Source organism: Thermobia domestica, chromosome 5, assembly GCF_964235325.1.
Source record: "Thermobia domestica chromosome 5, izTheDome1.hap1.1, whole genome shotgun sequence".
Classification (NCBI taxonomy): domain Eukaryota; kingdom Metazoa; phylum Arthropoda; class Insecta; order Zygentoma; family Lepismatidae; genus Thermobia; species Thermobia domestica.
This window is the reverse complement of record NC_137458.1, coordinates 40339364-40354725: the sequence shown is the minus strand read 5'-3', so window position 1 is coordinate 40354725 and position 15362 is coordinate 40339364. Positions and strand designations below refer to the sequence as shown.

General features: G+C 33.9%; 1 protein-coding gene across 2 annotated transcripts in view; it reads left to right on the top strand.

The window, feature by feature from the left end:
- Nucleotides 1-6034, top strand: part of LOC145685887 (activator of 90 kDa heat shock protein ATPase homolog 1) — a 50300-nt gene extending 44266 nt beyond the window's left edge. For both annotated transcript variants that reach the window (XM_081758625.1, XM_081758624.1), the window contains exons 9-10: nucleotides 2495-2631; nucleotides 4833-6034. In XM_081758625.1, coding sequence (XP_081614751.1) covers nucleotides 2495-2631; nucleotides 4833-4920 — 225 coding nt within the window. In that variant the 3' untranslated portion in view covers nucleotides 4921-6034. The remainder of the gene's footprint in view (nucleotides 1-2494; nucleotides 2632-4832) is intronic.
- The last annotated feature ends 9328 nt before the right edge of the window (nucleotides 6035-15362 follow it).

Here is a 15362-nt window from a genome sequence, read left to right as displayed (position 1 = left end):
GCAATTTTGTAGAACAAGTATTACAACATATATGTGTGCCCACTTCTTATCCATATCCCAACTTTACAGCCAACGTACAAGTGATAGGCTTTCTTTATAGTACGTGAAATTTCGTTTTTGATTGGAAAATGTTACTTCGCCGCAAACATAACGAAAATTGTCCGCATTGTTAATACACTTACGCGACATATTTTCTGGTCAATACGGTTATATAACAATAAAAAGAAAGAAAACAACACACTTTAACCAAGTATCTCACCATGACCACGTTCGGGAATTCTACTACGAACATACAGTTTGTTGTGCACGTTCTTTATAGTTAGTGTGAATTTTTTTTTTATTGGCAAATGTTACTTCGTTAAAAACATAACAATTTGCTCTGCACTGTTAACACATTTACGCAACAAGTTTCTGCTCACATACAGTCATAGAACGATAAAAAATAATGACACCACACACTTACCTAATATGTCTCGACGACCACATCCGGGATGGCAAAATGAAATTAAAAACAAACCTTACACAACACATTTTCATTGTCAAACTCTTCAATACAAACTAAACCGTGATGTGGTTGATGTTTCTTTGTCAGCGATGAAATGCAGGCGATAAGGATAGCAGTAAAGCTAACCCTCAAACAAGGAAGTTCATTGAAATAAACAGACAGATCAAGTTACCACAAACCCTTAATTTGCGCGCAGAAGCACTCCTGGTGATGACGTATTTCTTTGAAACTCGAACCGGTCTTCAAAAACTAATTTCATGTTCGTTATCAGCACTCTAAAATTAGTTAAAGTGGTTTCTTTTATCTCCGAAGCATTTTCACTGTTGACCAGTGTTATTGATTGCTGATATACGACCTGACTGTAATTCAGAAAGATAATTAGACTTTCCGATTGGGTGGGGATGAGATCCTCAGGCCTCGTGTCGTGGTAATGACTAACGTATTTGGTGATTCTATATTTTCATGGACAATAATGAACGCCCTCACAAAGTGCAAATGATGGACAATATACTTCAGGAAGATGACATTAAGTGGATTGGATGGTGAGTAAACTTGCAAGAGTAATTCTGTAGAACACAGGAGACGCACTGCAAAACCATACCTCCTGCAAGTCTCGCCAGCTGGAAATAGCTGTCCAGGAGGAGTTGCAAAGAATCAAGGATTCCATCGATAAAATATTGAATTTCATGTTACAGGTGTGCAGCGGTGCTAATTGTTCAAGGAAGCTTCACACCTTAATAAAAGTCAGTTGCTGTTGTGTAAGTTTGTGACTTGGATAAACAACCTTTCCATATTTATAAGCCAGCTTAAATCTGTTGTCTTTGTTAGAAGGGGCTAGTCATGCGAAAATTCCTCTCTGTTGTATATTTCCAAATCGTTTTTGCTATATTTCTGACTTGCTGTTTCAATTGTAACCAGACACTAATGAAATAAATAAAAATTAGCTTGGATTATCATAACATACACAAGATGAAAGAGAAGATTAAAAATTGGTACAGCCACCGTATTAATTCAGTCAATTACATTTTTCATAGTATTAAACTGATCCGAAAAGGAGTGTGTGTGTAAATGCAAATAAGAGCTTTTCTAAAGTAGAAAGCAATGATGTAAGGTGCAAATAGCAGCTTAATAGTTCTAATTGACCTCTAATCAAATTGAAACATCAAATTGTACGGAATATTAGTATTCATCGTTCATTTTTGACACTGCTGAGTCCTCGGTTCCGTTGTTTCCTGTGTTACTGACACTTGTCGAAAATTCATTTAGATGTTGCATTTGAAAAGATACACTCATCTTGAAAATTCTTTGTCTTTGTTCGGTTGGAACTCTGTGGCTCAATCAGAGGATGAAGTTGTCCTTGTTGGTTAATCGCAACCAATCGGTCCCAATTCTAGTGGCCTTTAATTGGTCTCCATCTCTGCTTATATGAGTGAATGCCCAAGGGCACATGTTCATCTTCTTGAGTGTTTTTTTTTTTTTTTTTTTTTTTTTTTTTTTTTTTTTTTTTTTTTTTTTTTTTTTTTAGGAAAGAAATCGCTGATTTAAGAATGAGAAGTCTTAATTTGTATAGTTTCCTTGGTCAGGTGTCAAGGAAATGGCTGACTTTGATTTAGATTAGGAATTGATTGCTGAGGGCGATTTGCCTTATTGTCTTTACCTTGCATCTTTGGCTCATATCGAGGACACATGTATTGCATAAAATTGAGGGACGTAACAAAGCGGATTCTATTTACAATTGATTCTGTCCGATGCAATTCTGTGTAAGCGATCTGTTAGAACTTGTACATGTGTATTAATGAACCCAGGACCTGTGATGCTTTTCATTTAAAACAGAGGGTTACACTTGTCTTAGAAATTACGGTTACAAATGAATGCTTAATAAATCGAACGTATTTAACATAGTTGGTTTTTACAATATACCTTTCTTTCATAAAATTGTGCAATAATGTATTTACCACAAAAAAAATATATATATATTCCCTTTTCCAGGTTCCAAATGAGAAAATAGTGCAAAGATGGAGGTTTAGGAGGTGGCCAGCGGAACATTACTCTACGGTTACTTTTAACATTAAGCAAAAAGACGATCATACGGAAGTCCGAGTAACTCAGACTGGCGTACCTTCGAAGTAAGTGGATTAAAATATTTGGAATAAATAGTAATTATGTATTGATTTAATATCATATAAAATACACAAACACATTTTTATCATGTATTTCGTTTGGTTCACGGCCCACAATTTGTGCTCTTGGCTAGTAAATAACATATAAAATAGCTAAAGACCATATATAGGAAAGACTAACATATAACCTACTTGGTTAGATTTAAGAAAATATACATTATAGCTTAGCTTATATTTTACATATAGCTTACACTGACTCGTTTTGCCTTTAAAATGATGACGGGTAAGACCTACTTGCAACCACATATGTAGACACAGGAAACATTCAAAGATATAGATAGCTTAAACTATTACACTTTTAAAGAAGTAGAGTAATATATATATATATATATATATATATATATATATGTGTGTGTGGGTGTGTGTGTGTGTGTGTGTGAGAGAGAGAGAGAGAGAGAGAGAGAGAGTGAGTGAGTGAGTGAGAGTAAATTCTAATTGTAGTTCCACGTATCCTGATAGCAAAAACTGTTTTATGGGAAAAGTGTTCACAATAATGAGCACAGTAACTATATCACTGATAGACGTATGCTTGCAAAATTACAATAACTTGGTATAAGTAGTAGTATAAAATTGGCTAATGAATTTCTTTCGTCCTAAATAAACTGTAAAAACATTTTGCTTTTATACTTCTTCACATAATAATGCCAAAAAAAAAAGTCTTCAGGTGTAGTTTGTATGCCTTTGTTCATCATAGTAATTGAAGGGTAAGGAAAAAAAAAAAAGAAATGTCCCAAAACTACATTTCCGAGAAAACGGCTTTTTAATATTGAAAACCGTGTACAAAATAATAGGGTTGAATTACACGAACGATAACTTAACAAAGTTAAAGGTTATTGTCCATTCGTTATTGTACGCAGTGATATAGTACCAACAGTCACCAACAAATACCAAAGCACACACATGAACATTCCTTGTTTTTTTTCCCCTTACCCTTCAATTGGTGTGTTCAGGTATTTTTTCTCGCTGTGGACATTTATATAATTTAATTTCTTTTGACTTCATGACAATTAAATCCTATTCGGCAAAAAGCGTTTTTACTAAATAGAATGTACAGAGCTCTTAAGACTTCTTTGAAATCAGGGTACTTCTGTTGGCTAATAGAACATACGGATTACATTTTACAAGAAAAGATTTTTTTTTTCCTAATATATTCGAAATATTAAAAACCCTTTTAGCCACTAGGAATACAAGTGATTAATACAATTTTTATTTCTTTGTTCTTTAATTTTTCTTTTTCCCTATTCCTTCCCCTACCTATCTGGTGAAGCGTGTAACAAAAATGCCTTTTAGCATACGTAGTCTTGTTCAGAAAATATTCGCCAACCATCTTGCTTTAAAAGCCCATACTGGGGAAACCGTACGTAGTAAATTCCAATAATATGGCTCTAAATAAAGATGTAAATTGACCCCAAAGAAAATCAGTATCCAACTCTAGGTAAGAAGTGCAAGCCTTTTCAAAAAGAGGTAGGTGGCCAAGTTTTCTTGAATAAGACTGTTCATTTGTAGTATGTGTGATTTAACTTCCACACGTTAGTGATGTCATATCTTGAGATACCAAATGCTAAGGTATTCCCGGCGGGAGCTCATGTGGTTCGGACTCTACGTTAATCAGTAGGTCCATGTCTCATATAGCCTCGCTGCTGAAAGGGACGTTAAAACTCAAAATCAACTCAACTCAAATGCTATTGTTTTCCGATTTTCACAGTGATAATAAATTTTGAAGTACCAAACGTGGTCGATAACTCAAGAAAATTGGAAGTTTTAGTAGTTTCGTAATTTACGCTTACCTTCAACTTCCATTATAATACATAATGACTGGGCTCCATATCCTTCCGCGTGAAAGAAAATATTTGGTCATGGATTCGATAAAAGTGTTTTTAAGTGCTATTGATCCAGTTATTATACATCTTATTGGAAACTAGAGTGCATTGCATCTAACGTAAATAATGGTAGTTTGACTACACTTATTTTCTTCAGTTTTCTACTTGTCTAACCATACTCATACGGAAAAAGGACATCAATAAGATGTTAAACACCAAACATTTTATTTACATTTGTTGTTTGCAGTAAACATAAATCAAAAACTCGTACGGATATGATTTTATGCACCTGTAATTCGCTAGAACTCTGTTTACTCTTTCTTTCAGTGAAGCAGAAGCAACCAAAGAAGGCTGGGATCAGTACTATTGGGCAGCTCTTAAGAGAACATTTGGATTTGGCGCCTTCATTGTGTGACAACATTGAAGAATAGAAAACAAAATTGTAATTTGTTTTTGATAAGTGTGTATTTATTTCGTGTAATCTCAAACGTTACAAAGCTGTGTTGATTGACCCAGTCCAGTGGTATATTTGCATTGTCTAGATGCTAAAAGGGTGTGATCTAACGAATGAATGATTGCGTGTGCTGTTGAAGCAAGCGAGAGAGAGAGGGAGATTGACATTTTTCCTTTTATTCCTAAAAATAAGTAGATAAAGCAGTGCTTTGTAGGAATGCATTTTCTAGAATTTTTTTAAAACACAAATAAAAAACGTCTGTGCAATAAAATTGAATGAAATAAGTTGCAGCAAAAGAAACTGCTATATATGTATATTGTTGATCGTAAATTATGCTTTGATTTGCTGCTCGGAAACAGCGGTAAATATTGTTAAGTCAATTTATTTCTGTTTTGTGAAAAAGAAAAATCTGTATATGTGATTCATGATCTTGAAATCTCATTCATTTGGAAACGATGGATTTTTTTTTTTCTTGTGCATCACATTGACTCATTTGTAGTTGTAGACAATTTTCATGTACTTGCTGACATTATTTTTTAACATATCAGTTCAGAACAAACGACAAAAGAATAATACTTTCCTTTTTAGAGAAATGTTTTATATCCAGTTTTCGCTATGATTGTCAATTGTAAAGTACATCAATGAAATTGTCTATAACTAAATAGATATTTGTAAAATGATTAAATATTGTTTTGCATAATATTGTGCGTTATGTATTTTTGTGCTGTGCTTTAATGAAAATTCGTAATTAATTTAAATCTGAGATTTATCTAACTTTCTTTACCTCCAAACAATCTTATGCATCTTACGATGATTGTAAAAGGTTAATTGCAAAACCTTAAACATGCAATGTAAAAATAATTCTGCTTTTTAAGTATTTAAAATAAAACACAATGTTAAGTATTAATATCATATGTAAGAAAACTTTTAACTGTTTAATTTGCAAAGAAAGTTCGGCATTTTTCCATCAAGAATGTTTGTAGGAGAAAAAATTTCGCATAATGTCAAGAAATTGAAAATCTGAAATATCGCAGAGAGATTCCATGAATCAATAAACAAACGTTAAAGAAAACAATTTGTTTATTCATTAAAAAAAAGTTCAACAGGTAACATTGTACTTTGCTGTAGACTGGCAAAAGATGTCTTAGAATCCTAAGATCATAGGAAGTTTTATAGAGTAACACACAGATTCAGACGTTCATTCTGTTCCATGAACTCTCGGTTGATCATTAGGATCAATTTGTTGACGAGTGTGTGTGATCCTGGATATACCAGATGATAAAAGACAACGAACTTTTCAATTACTTGAACTAATAGTATGCATACTGAACGCTGATACGGTTGAACTCAACTAAGCTTTTTTTATTTATTTATTTATTCTCATCTACATAAGTTTTAATGACGGCTTGTCATCTTCGATACGAATCCTGTACAGAATTACTTTCCCCTGACATAGGGTAACTCTATTATTATAAGAGTTACAACAAAATTTAAGAGGGAAAACAGTTTCCAAATGTTTTCAATCTAAAGCAAAGGAATTTTGTTAAATCGGATGAACCGTTTGGGCTGTACACTATTTATGCACCTAATGTTAAGTAAAAATGCAGTGTTGCCATTTACCTGGACCCGTAACATAAATGAATGAAGTTACTGTCTTTTACGCTAACATGTCGATGGCCAGCCCCCTTCACTTTATGTTGTGGGTCCAGGTAAATTGAAGCGTTGCATTTTAATTTAACATTGGACGCATAAAAAGTGTACAGCTCAAACGACTCGTCCAATTAAAAGAAAAAAAAATGTATATTAATATTATAAATACATAGATAGGTAGATAGATATAGTGAACGATCATTGCATTAAATTTATCAAATAGCGTGTTGATCCAAATTTCTGGGCAATTACAGCGTTCAAACGGGCAAGAACAGATTCTACATCAGCATGTTCAGTCCAAGCCATGCGTGCTGTAGTAGTTCCTCCAATTAATGTTGATTTTGAGAGAAAAATCAGCAGGTTGTGTGGTACTGTCCAGTATGTCCCATGCATTTTCAATAGGGTTAGAATGGCGAGTTTGGAGGCCAGTGTTTTGTTGAGAATTCAAGTGATATTCCTCCTTCATTCTGTAGTGATCACAGCCTAATGACACTTTACGTTATTCTATTGGATTACGACACTGTTGTGAGCTAACAGATTGTGATACCTTTCGCCATTTAGAATTTGGTGAATGATGACTAATGCGTAAGAATGTCAGATCCCTCCCCAGATAGTGACACCACTACTACTTGCTTGTTGAACTCCCATATGCTGTATCCCAGAGACGGAACTCAAACTGTTTACACCAGATTCGAACTCGCTCGTTGTCATGGTTCAGTAAGAAGCCGTTCATAATATCGTTAAAATGGATTGCCAAATAGATTTAATCCCAAACTTCTAAAAATAACATAAATCGTATTTTTTCCTTTTACAGGAAAGAAATGAACCTGATAGAAAAAATAAACGGAAAAAACTTAACTGTACTCTGAGTACACGATATTGAGTCATGTTAAACTTTCCTATTCGATTTTTTTTTTTTTCACCCGTTAATTTTTCTTTATATAAGACAAGGATTAAAGTCAATTTGCTGGCAACTTTTAAACGCGTTATACATTTTATTTCTATCTTAGAGACAAATCAAGTGTGAAAAGAGGAAATAGTGACGTGTGTGCGATAACTTTGACAATATGAAAGAAGTAAAACACATGATTCTCATAATAATAAATAGTAGCAATAAAGGTATAATTGGGGGAAAGATGGTAGAGCAAAGGAAAGCAACTAATTTCGAACAATCTTACCCAAACTGTAGAATTTCCATTATCCTCGCTCTTTCTAATAGGCGATGTTAGGTGTTGTCCTCGAAGTTCTAGAGACTCGCAGATCGCGTCGTCTCGTAGATTCCCACGGTATCGATTAACAGAAAGATTGCAGGATGGCTAAGAATGATCGATCCAGAATGACCAAATTCAGGCTTTCTCAATTGCTTTTGATCCGATTGTCCCTCTGACGTCATTAGTGAGCAGGTGAATATGACACTCACTAGATCACATGAACGTGGTCAATTACCCAAAAGGACACTGACGAAGTCCGTATTTCCACATCTTGTTGATTCAGCACAGATCAGCTAGACTTCCTACTGAGCTTGCTAACGTTGGCAGGAAGACGTACAAGAGAGATTCATCAAAGTACTTACTTCCAATATCCATTACTTGTTGTTGCGTCGTGAAGCAGGTAAACGAACGAAGAGGACAATGTCAGGTTGTTGTTTTATGATTATGAGGGCCAGTAAGATCAAACTTATTGAGAAAGCAACTGATCTAAATAGAATTAAATTTAGAAGAGTTGCGTTTGCGACTATGATGAAACAAGGGGTGAAGGTACTAGAGGTCGCTACCACTGTTTATTGCAAATGTTTCTAACATGTATAAAAACTTTCTAGTTGAAAGCAAAACAATAAGTAAATATTTCCTTGATGTAAAATTTTGATGTCAGCTGTTGACGTCAAGCGAATGGTGGGTGTTAATCATTAGGTAATGAACTCAAACTTCGAAGCTGCTTGGCTCTCAATGGAAGGATGATCGATTTCCTACATGAATAAAGATGTTCTTGGTCGGTCCTTCATATCCGGTAACGTCATCAGCACAAAAAATTTCGGAATAGGAAGGGGTCGAAACCTAGGAGGAGAAGCCTGGCAGAAGATTTTTGGAAGCGTAGAAAAAAAATATTAAGTTCTCTGCAGGGATGGATGTTGTAAGATTAATTTCTTCTTACTGGACCATGAAGAAAATGATGGAAAGATCCGGAAGCCGCTGGTAAAATGTATATCACTGCAGGGTGATTGTAACACATCTGGAGCACACAAGCAGGCTGCAGGTGACGTCAGTAGAACTCGTATACAGTAAATATGGCAGATAGTGCGTGAACAGTGGTAGTGAATAAAGCCGATAAAAATATGAATATCAGGTCCTTAAAGAGAAAGGTAGGAGGTAAGTTCACGGTTTCAAAGTTTCCAATAAATAGTGAAGAACCAGATCACGATCACTAAATCAGTGTCTCAAATGAACTTTCACTTAAATCACTCCAAAATTATGGTGGTGAGATCAGTAAAACAGTTTACAGTGTATGAGGTTGCTTAAAAGGAAACTGTATAAAAAGTTATGCTACCCAAAAAATAAAGTTAATTGGATATTATCAAAAGGAAATCAAATTGAGTAGAAGACAAAAATCTGTATCAGTAAAACATACAGAAAAACAAAAAAAAAAAAAAAAGATGTGAGGCGGAATCGAACTAAACACATCGGATCTGAAAAAAGAGAAACACAAACAAAATTGGAAGATACAACAAGGTACTACTATAAATATAAAAGTGACCTTGGTCATATACAATGAAAAATTAAAACTGACGCAACTGGGTCACGTACACAAGCTATAAATATGGGTCATTGAATCCAAAACAATACGCCGTAGGGTCCATAAACACGAAGCGGAACGACTAGCAGTACTAGAAAAATAGACAAAAATAGAAGAAACGAAAAAACAAAAAGAAATAATGGTAGCATAAAATAAACAAAATTAAGCAAAACTACGGGATCGAACATACCGAAATGAAAAAATACATCTATATTGCTATCCCAAGGTGGGGGGATAAACTTAATCTAAAAAAAAAAATTGGGATATCACAAAAGTGTTCTGAAAATAATTATTTCTTGAATAAGAATTTTTGAATGATAAAAAAAATAGATCAAGCGATTGCGATCTTGTCCAATAATTAGTTTTCGGATTAGGGACCACAAAGTTTTTGAACGGTCCCTAAATCAAGCTTTTTTTTAACGAAATAAGCACATCATCGGTGTTAAGTGATAGTTTGGATTTGGCTACACTATATGTAGTTCACCACATATAAGACCCACAAGAGAATTGTTGCCTGAAATATATTGGATCTTTTGATCCAAAAAGAAAAGAACTACCTACCATTTTCTCCAGGCACGGGAAAGGCTTCGGGGGAAGTTTGCGGCAAAGATATAATTACATCCAGAATGAAAGTTTAAAAAAAAAAAAAAAAAAAAAAAGAGCTAATGCAAGGGACAAAATAATCATTATACAATAATATTAACGTAAAAGAAATAAAAAATTAAATATTCAAAATAATTACTAAAGTTGAGAATTAAATTCTTTAAGAATTGACTGAATTAAAGCTCCAGAAAGTCAAAATTTAAAATTAAATTACTGCTTCAAAATAGTAAACTTCATTTCAAAGTACGCTTCAATGAGAAGAGCAAAGATTTGACTGATAAACAATGAACAAAAAAGTTATGAAAGTTGTTAAAATTGGCAAAAAGAGTACTAATAAAAATTAAAACCAAAATAGAAAACAAATAGTAACAAGAATAAAACATAGATCCTTCGTGACTAAGCGGTTAGCGTACGTGCTTTGGCGTGGGAGACCCGGGTTCGATTCCCGGCGGGAGCTCATGTGATTCGGACTCCACGTCTCATATAGCCTCGCGTCTAAACGAAACGTTGAACTCAAAATGAAATTAAATAAAGAATAAAACAATGCATAAATACAAGTGCAACAATAACCCTTTACTGTTCACTATGACTTACAGTTGACCAAAAAATCTCAAACTTGTACAGGATGACATATAGGCACTCTGTATCATCTCTACTGATCCTGAAAATTTTCCCGCCAAAACTCTTTGAGTTATGAATTGTTACAATATGGTTACATTGTACAATATGCTTGTATTCATAGGTGTAACCATATGGTAACATTGGTCAATATGGTGTCCTTGTTATGTAAAAACCATTTCTACGAGAGTAAATTGAAATAAGAGGCCAGTTGCAAAATACTGAATATGTTTTAAACCGTGTTCAATTACAAACAATACTTTTGTGTTACAGCTCCTAAATAGTTATGTTATCAAATATCTGGGGCATATAATTACAACTTAGTCACTTGTCAAGAAAAGATGGTGACTTTTTTGCGTGCAAGTTAGTATAAAAATGACAGTGTATTTATTTGGACTAAATAAATTACAAATAATGGTTATGGTATTGGATGTTTTCTCGCACTGTAATGTAGTGCTTATGGACATATTTCTTTACCATATAATAAAATTTTCAGAGCAGTATAGTTAGTTTCTACGAATGGAATACCAGAATGCAGTTTTTGGTTCGGTTTCAGTAAAAGACAACCTTGCATCACATTTCATGCACGTAATTCGACTAGTACCATATTTCTAAACCGGCACCTTCCTTTAGACGTATGGATAGGCCAGTGGGCTATATTATCTGTTGTAGTATCATCACCCGGGCGAACCTTTCAGTGGTCGACGTGTCTTTCCTTGCGGTTCCACTCTCGATTCGTACAGAGGACAATCCTCTCTTTGGTTTCCCACACGTAGCAACTGCGTAGGCAATATCAGGACGATATACGTTCAACTGTATATGTAATTCTCTAACTATTTTACGGTCTCTCCTGCATAGCAACCAGCTGTTTACTACAGCCAAGTCTAGGATGTAGCCGAAGATTCTGAGGTACCAATGTTTGGCTTTCATTGTACGATAAATTTCAGTTAGCATATTTGATTTATCCACTGCCCCATATGTTTGTTTTATCGTTTGAAAATGGCTGGGCAATAAACATGCATTTTCTCTTTGAAACTTCGGAGTCAGCATCAGAATCGGTTGTCATCCGGTACAGATGTAAGACCTTTCGGAATGCTATTATTCTGAAAAAAGAAACAAAGGTAAAATTATTCTAAATCAGATATTTTTCGATTGTCTTTTTATGAAGTAAAACCTTCAAACATGAAATAGATTTTGGTAAATATCTCGATTCAAAGAACGTGACTTAGAATTGTATTATGTTACATAGAATTTACTGAAAATACCAGTGGCAAGTTATAGATATTACGCCAATGAACAAGAATAGTGAAAATGTACGAAACAAAAAGGGAAGGGGTTTCATCCATTTTCTTTCTACTAGTAGTTTTAAAATGTATATTCAATATCAAGCATATAACATGCTAGAATTTAGCAACAACACAAAGAAAATTTGCAACAGCAGAATACTTCTACGGGATACATAAACATATATAGGTGCCTAAATGATTGAACATACCTCACTGTCAGGTACATAGTCTTGATCAGAATCACTGCAACTTAGGTCTTCATAAGATTCGGACGAATCAATGTCAGGCAACTGCGAGGAATCTGGTATGACAGCTGTTGCTCCTTAAGGCTTTTTCGTCAAACACGTTGAGATACCACCCCCATCCATTTTGAGCGACGACGAACTGAACTCTGAAATGAACAAACTAAAAATATAATAAGTCACTAAGCTATAAATATATTTGTCATAGATCAACGTTCAGGATAGATCTGGGTAAAAAAAAAAAAGGTACACAAATTGTATCTGAAACACATTTACATTTAACGATATCCTATATAAAAGTATTATTAGAAATGGTGTAATACCCACAAAACCTTTACTGACAACACCCCTGATCACAGCTCACTGGATTTACGAAAGCCGAAAATGAAAATGGACAAGCCTTTATGGAACAAATTGATGAACCAAACTGTAATATAAAAAAAATTCACAGAGTAGACACATAAAACATTTCTTTCATGTATGAATATCAACAGTTCAGTATATACCCTTGTACATAAAATCGTGAGGAATACTGCTCAATAAATAATATAATTTTATTTCCTCATTGAACAATTTAACCATATGGTTACGCGAGGTTTAACAACCCCGAACGTACTCATAAATTGATATAATTGATAACATTAAATTTAAAATCTCTCAGTTAGGCTTTATAAACAACTAGAAGTCAGCAAAACAAAATTACTGCTACTTACCTAACAACCAAAAATGTTTGCTCTTCACCCTCTGTGAATTCTGGATTCTACTAACAAACGCATCTTTCCCGTGTGAAGTTACCCGAACTCACTACCAGGTGTCAGCACGAGTCAGCGTACGAAGCGGAAAGGTGCAGCCATATGGCAACAAAGACCAAAAACAGAATATTGAATTAGCGTTCACGATTCGATTATTTTGTAAACATATGGTAACGAAAAACAGCTTGTATATAGCTTGAACAATACTAGCAACAAATCAAAATGAGGAAATAAAATTCATATGTATTTAAATATACATACGTTCATGGATATGTCAATAAATCAGGTATTTGTGCACACTCTTGTCTAGTTCAGTTTATTAAATTAGTACATATCGAGATTTAGTCAAAATCAGGATTACTATAATTTGGCCATGTTCTAGTAACATCATAACATCTTGGTTTATGAAGTTCCATATGAATAAAAAGAGAATATAGAGAGTAGATAGAAGTAATCTCTTGTAGATAAAACGAAAAAGTTTATATCAAAGTATCAAAGTATAAGACAAAATCGAGTAAATATACATATACACTAAGTAAAATAAATAGTTTAAGATTGCACAATCTATAAAAATTATTTGAACCTTTCATAAATAGAATGGTACAACACAAAACAGAACAAAAATTTCATGCAGAAAAAGTAAATAGAAAATATAAGACCTCAAAATTTCGGAAAACAAAATAACAAAAATAACAAATAGGGCAACAATAAAGCATAAAATGCAATAAAAGCATAATGGAAATTTTCATCTATGTGATGTACCATATATGTGATTTTTACCACTTTATATATCCAAATTTGCTAATCTTATAAGCATAATTTACAGAAATAAAGCATAATGCTTAATGTTTTATATTCCAGAACATTGTGTCTGTGTACAACAAAGAAACATATATTATATTTTGGGCATTACTTCTGTATCGCCGGACCAATTTCAAAATCGAAAAAAGTACCAAAATGTACTGCATTTCGGTAATATTTGGTTGGATTACATTATGTTATGTTAGATTACGTTATTAGGCGTGTAGTTTTACAATACGGATTCATAATATAAGTAGTAGGAGGAGGAGGAGGAGGAGAAACGGGTTAGAAGCCCCGCAGGGGTTCGTTAGGTTCTGTTCTCGACATGAAATGGCAAATTCAAGACTTGCCCAAATTTTTCTGTAAATTTTACAATCTATGGATCTGTATAGCAAAACAAGTGTACCTTTCCGCGAAATAGTCCATCCGCCTCTACATACAGTGCCGCTTACAACATCAAAAACAACCAACAAATACAACCACTTTCTTAACTCTTACTACTCCCCTTACCTGACTTTCACTCATTCTTCCTCAGAAAAATAAATTCTCCAATTTACCCGGTAAATTTCCTAAAACTGGTGCGGCAATACAGCAGGGCATGTCCACAGAAACAGGGACAAAAATTCACGAAAGATATATAGTTATAATTTTTAGTCAAGTTGTTCTTTTGATAAAAATATAGTTGTGTGTAGCAGACATCATTAATTTTTTCAGAGAATTACTATTTTCTTATTTTTTCCGTAGGTTACTTTTCATCTACTAAGTTTTAATGTTGATTATATTATACAAGCTTTATTTATTATTACTGTTGGTAGGTGTGGAATGAGGCCAGAGGCTGTTAAATGTTTGAGGTAATGGCATATGCATATTAATTGGTTGCTAGAGAATACACTGTGTAAACAGTTAGTTCATATAATGGAAAAAGATTAAAATGGATTGATTAGAACAGGTAATGGATATGTTTGTTTAGTACTTGAAAATACTTCGATATAGGAAGTGCAAATATGATGTGGATGCAATATGGTAATAAGTGGATTTAGTGAATTGGAATTAATAGTCGTTATAGTTGAGTATCAATATCAATATATCAAACAGTATTAGCCTATAGACATTTGGTAAGTGATTTAGGCAAATATATCTATGAAAAAGATAAAGGTGTAGATTAAGTTTAAGAGGTATACTATTGAATTACTCTTGAGAACCTAACTGAACCTTAGTAATCAACATTGGCGCAGTCGATTTCGAGCAACGCTTCCTAACACAGATATTATGGCAACTTTTTCGAGTTTGGAGCAAGATCAGGGACATGATTTATTGTTGAACAACTCACACATCACATACAGTAAATGGACATATCGCTTTAAATTTCATTCTATGAAACAGAAGGAGAACCAAAATGTTGTGCAGTTTGTTACAGAGCTTCAGAATACAGTTCCAACATGTGCATTTGAGACATATCAAGATCTGGCGTTATGTAATCAATTAATTTTTGGATTATCAAGCAACCGAATCCGAAATTTGTTACTTTCTAAAGACAATCTAACTTTTAAAGAAGCAGTACAAATGGCTTGTGATTTGGAGTGTTCTAATACCCAAGTTTTGTTTAAGCAGATGCAGAATAACGAAGAAGAATTAACAGTAGTTTGTCAACGATGTTCACA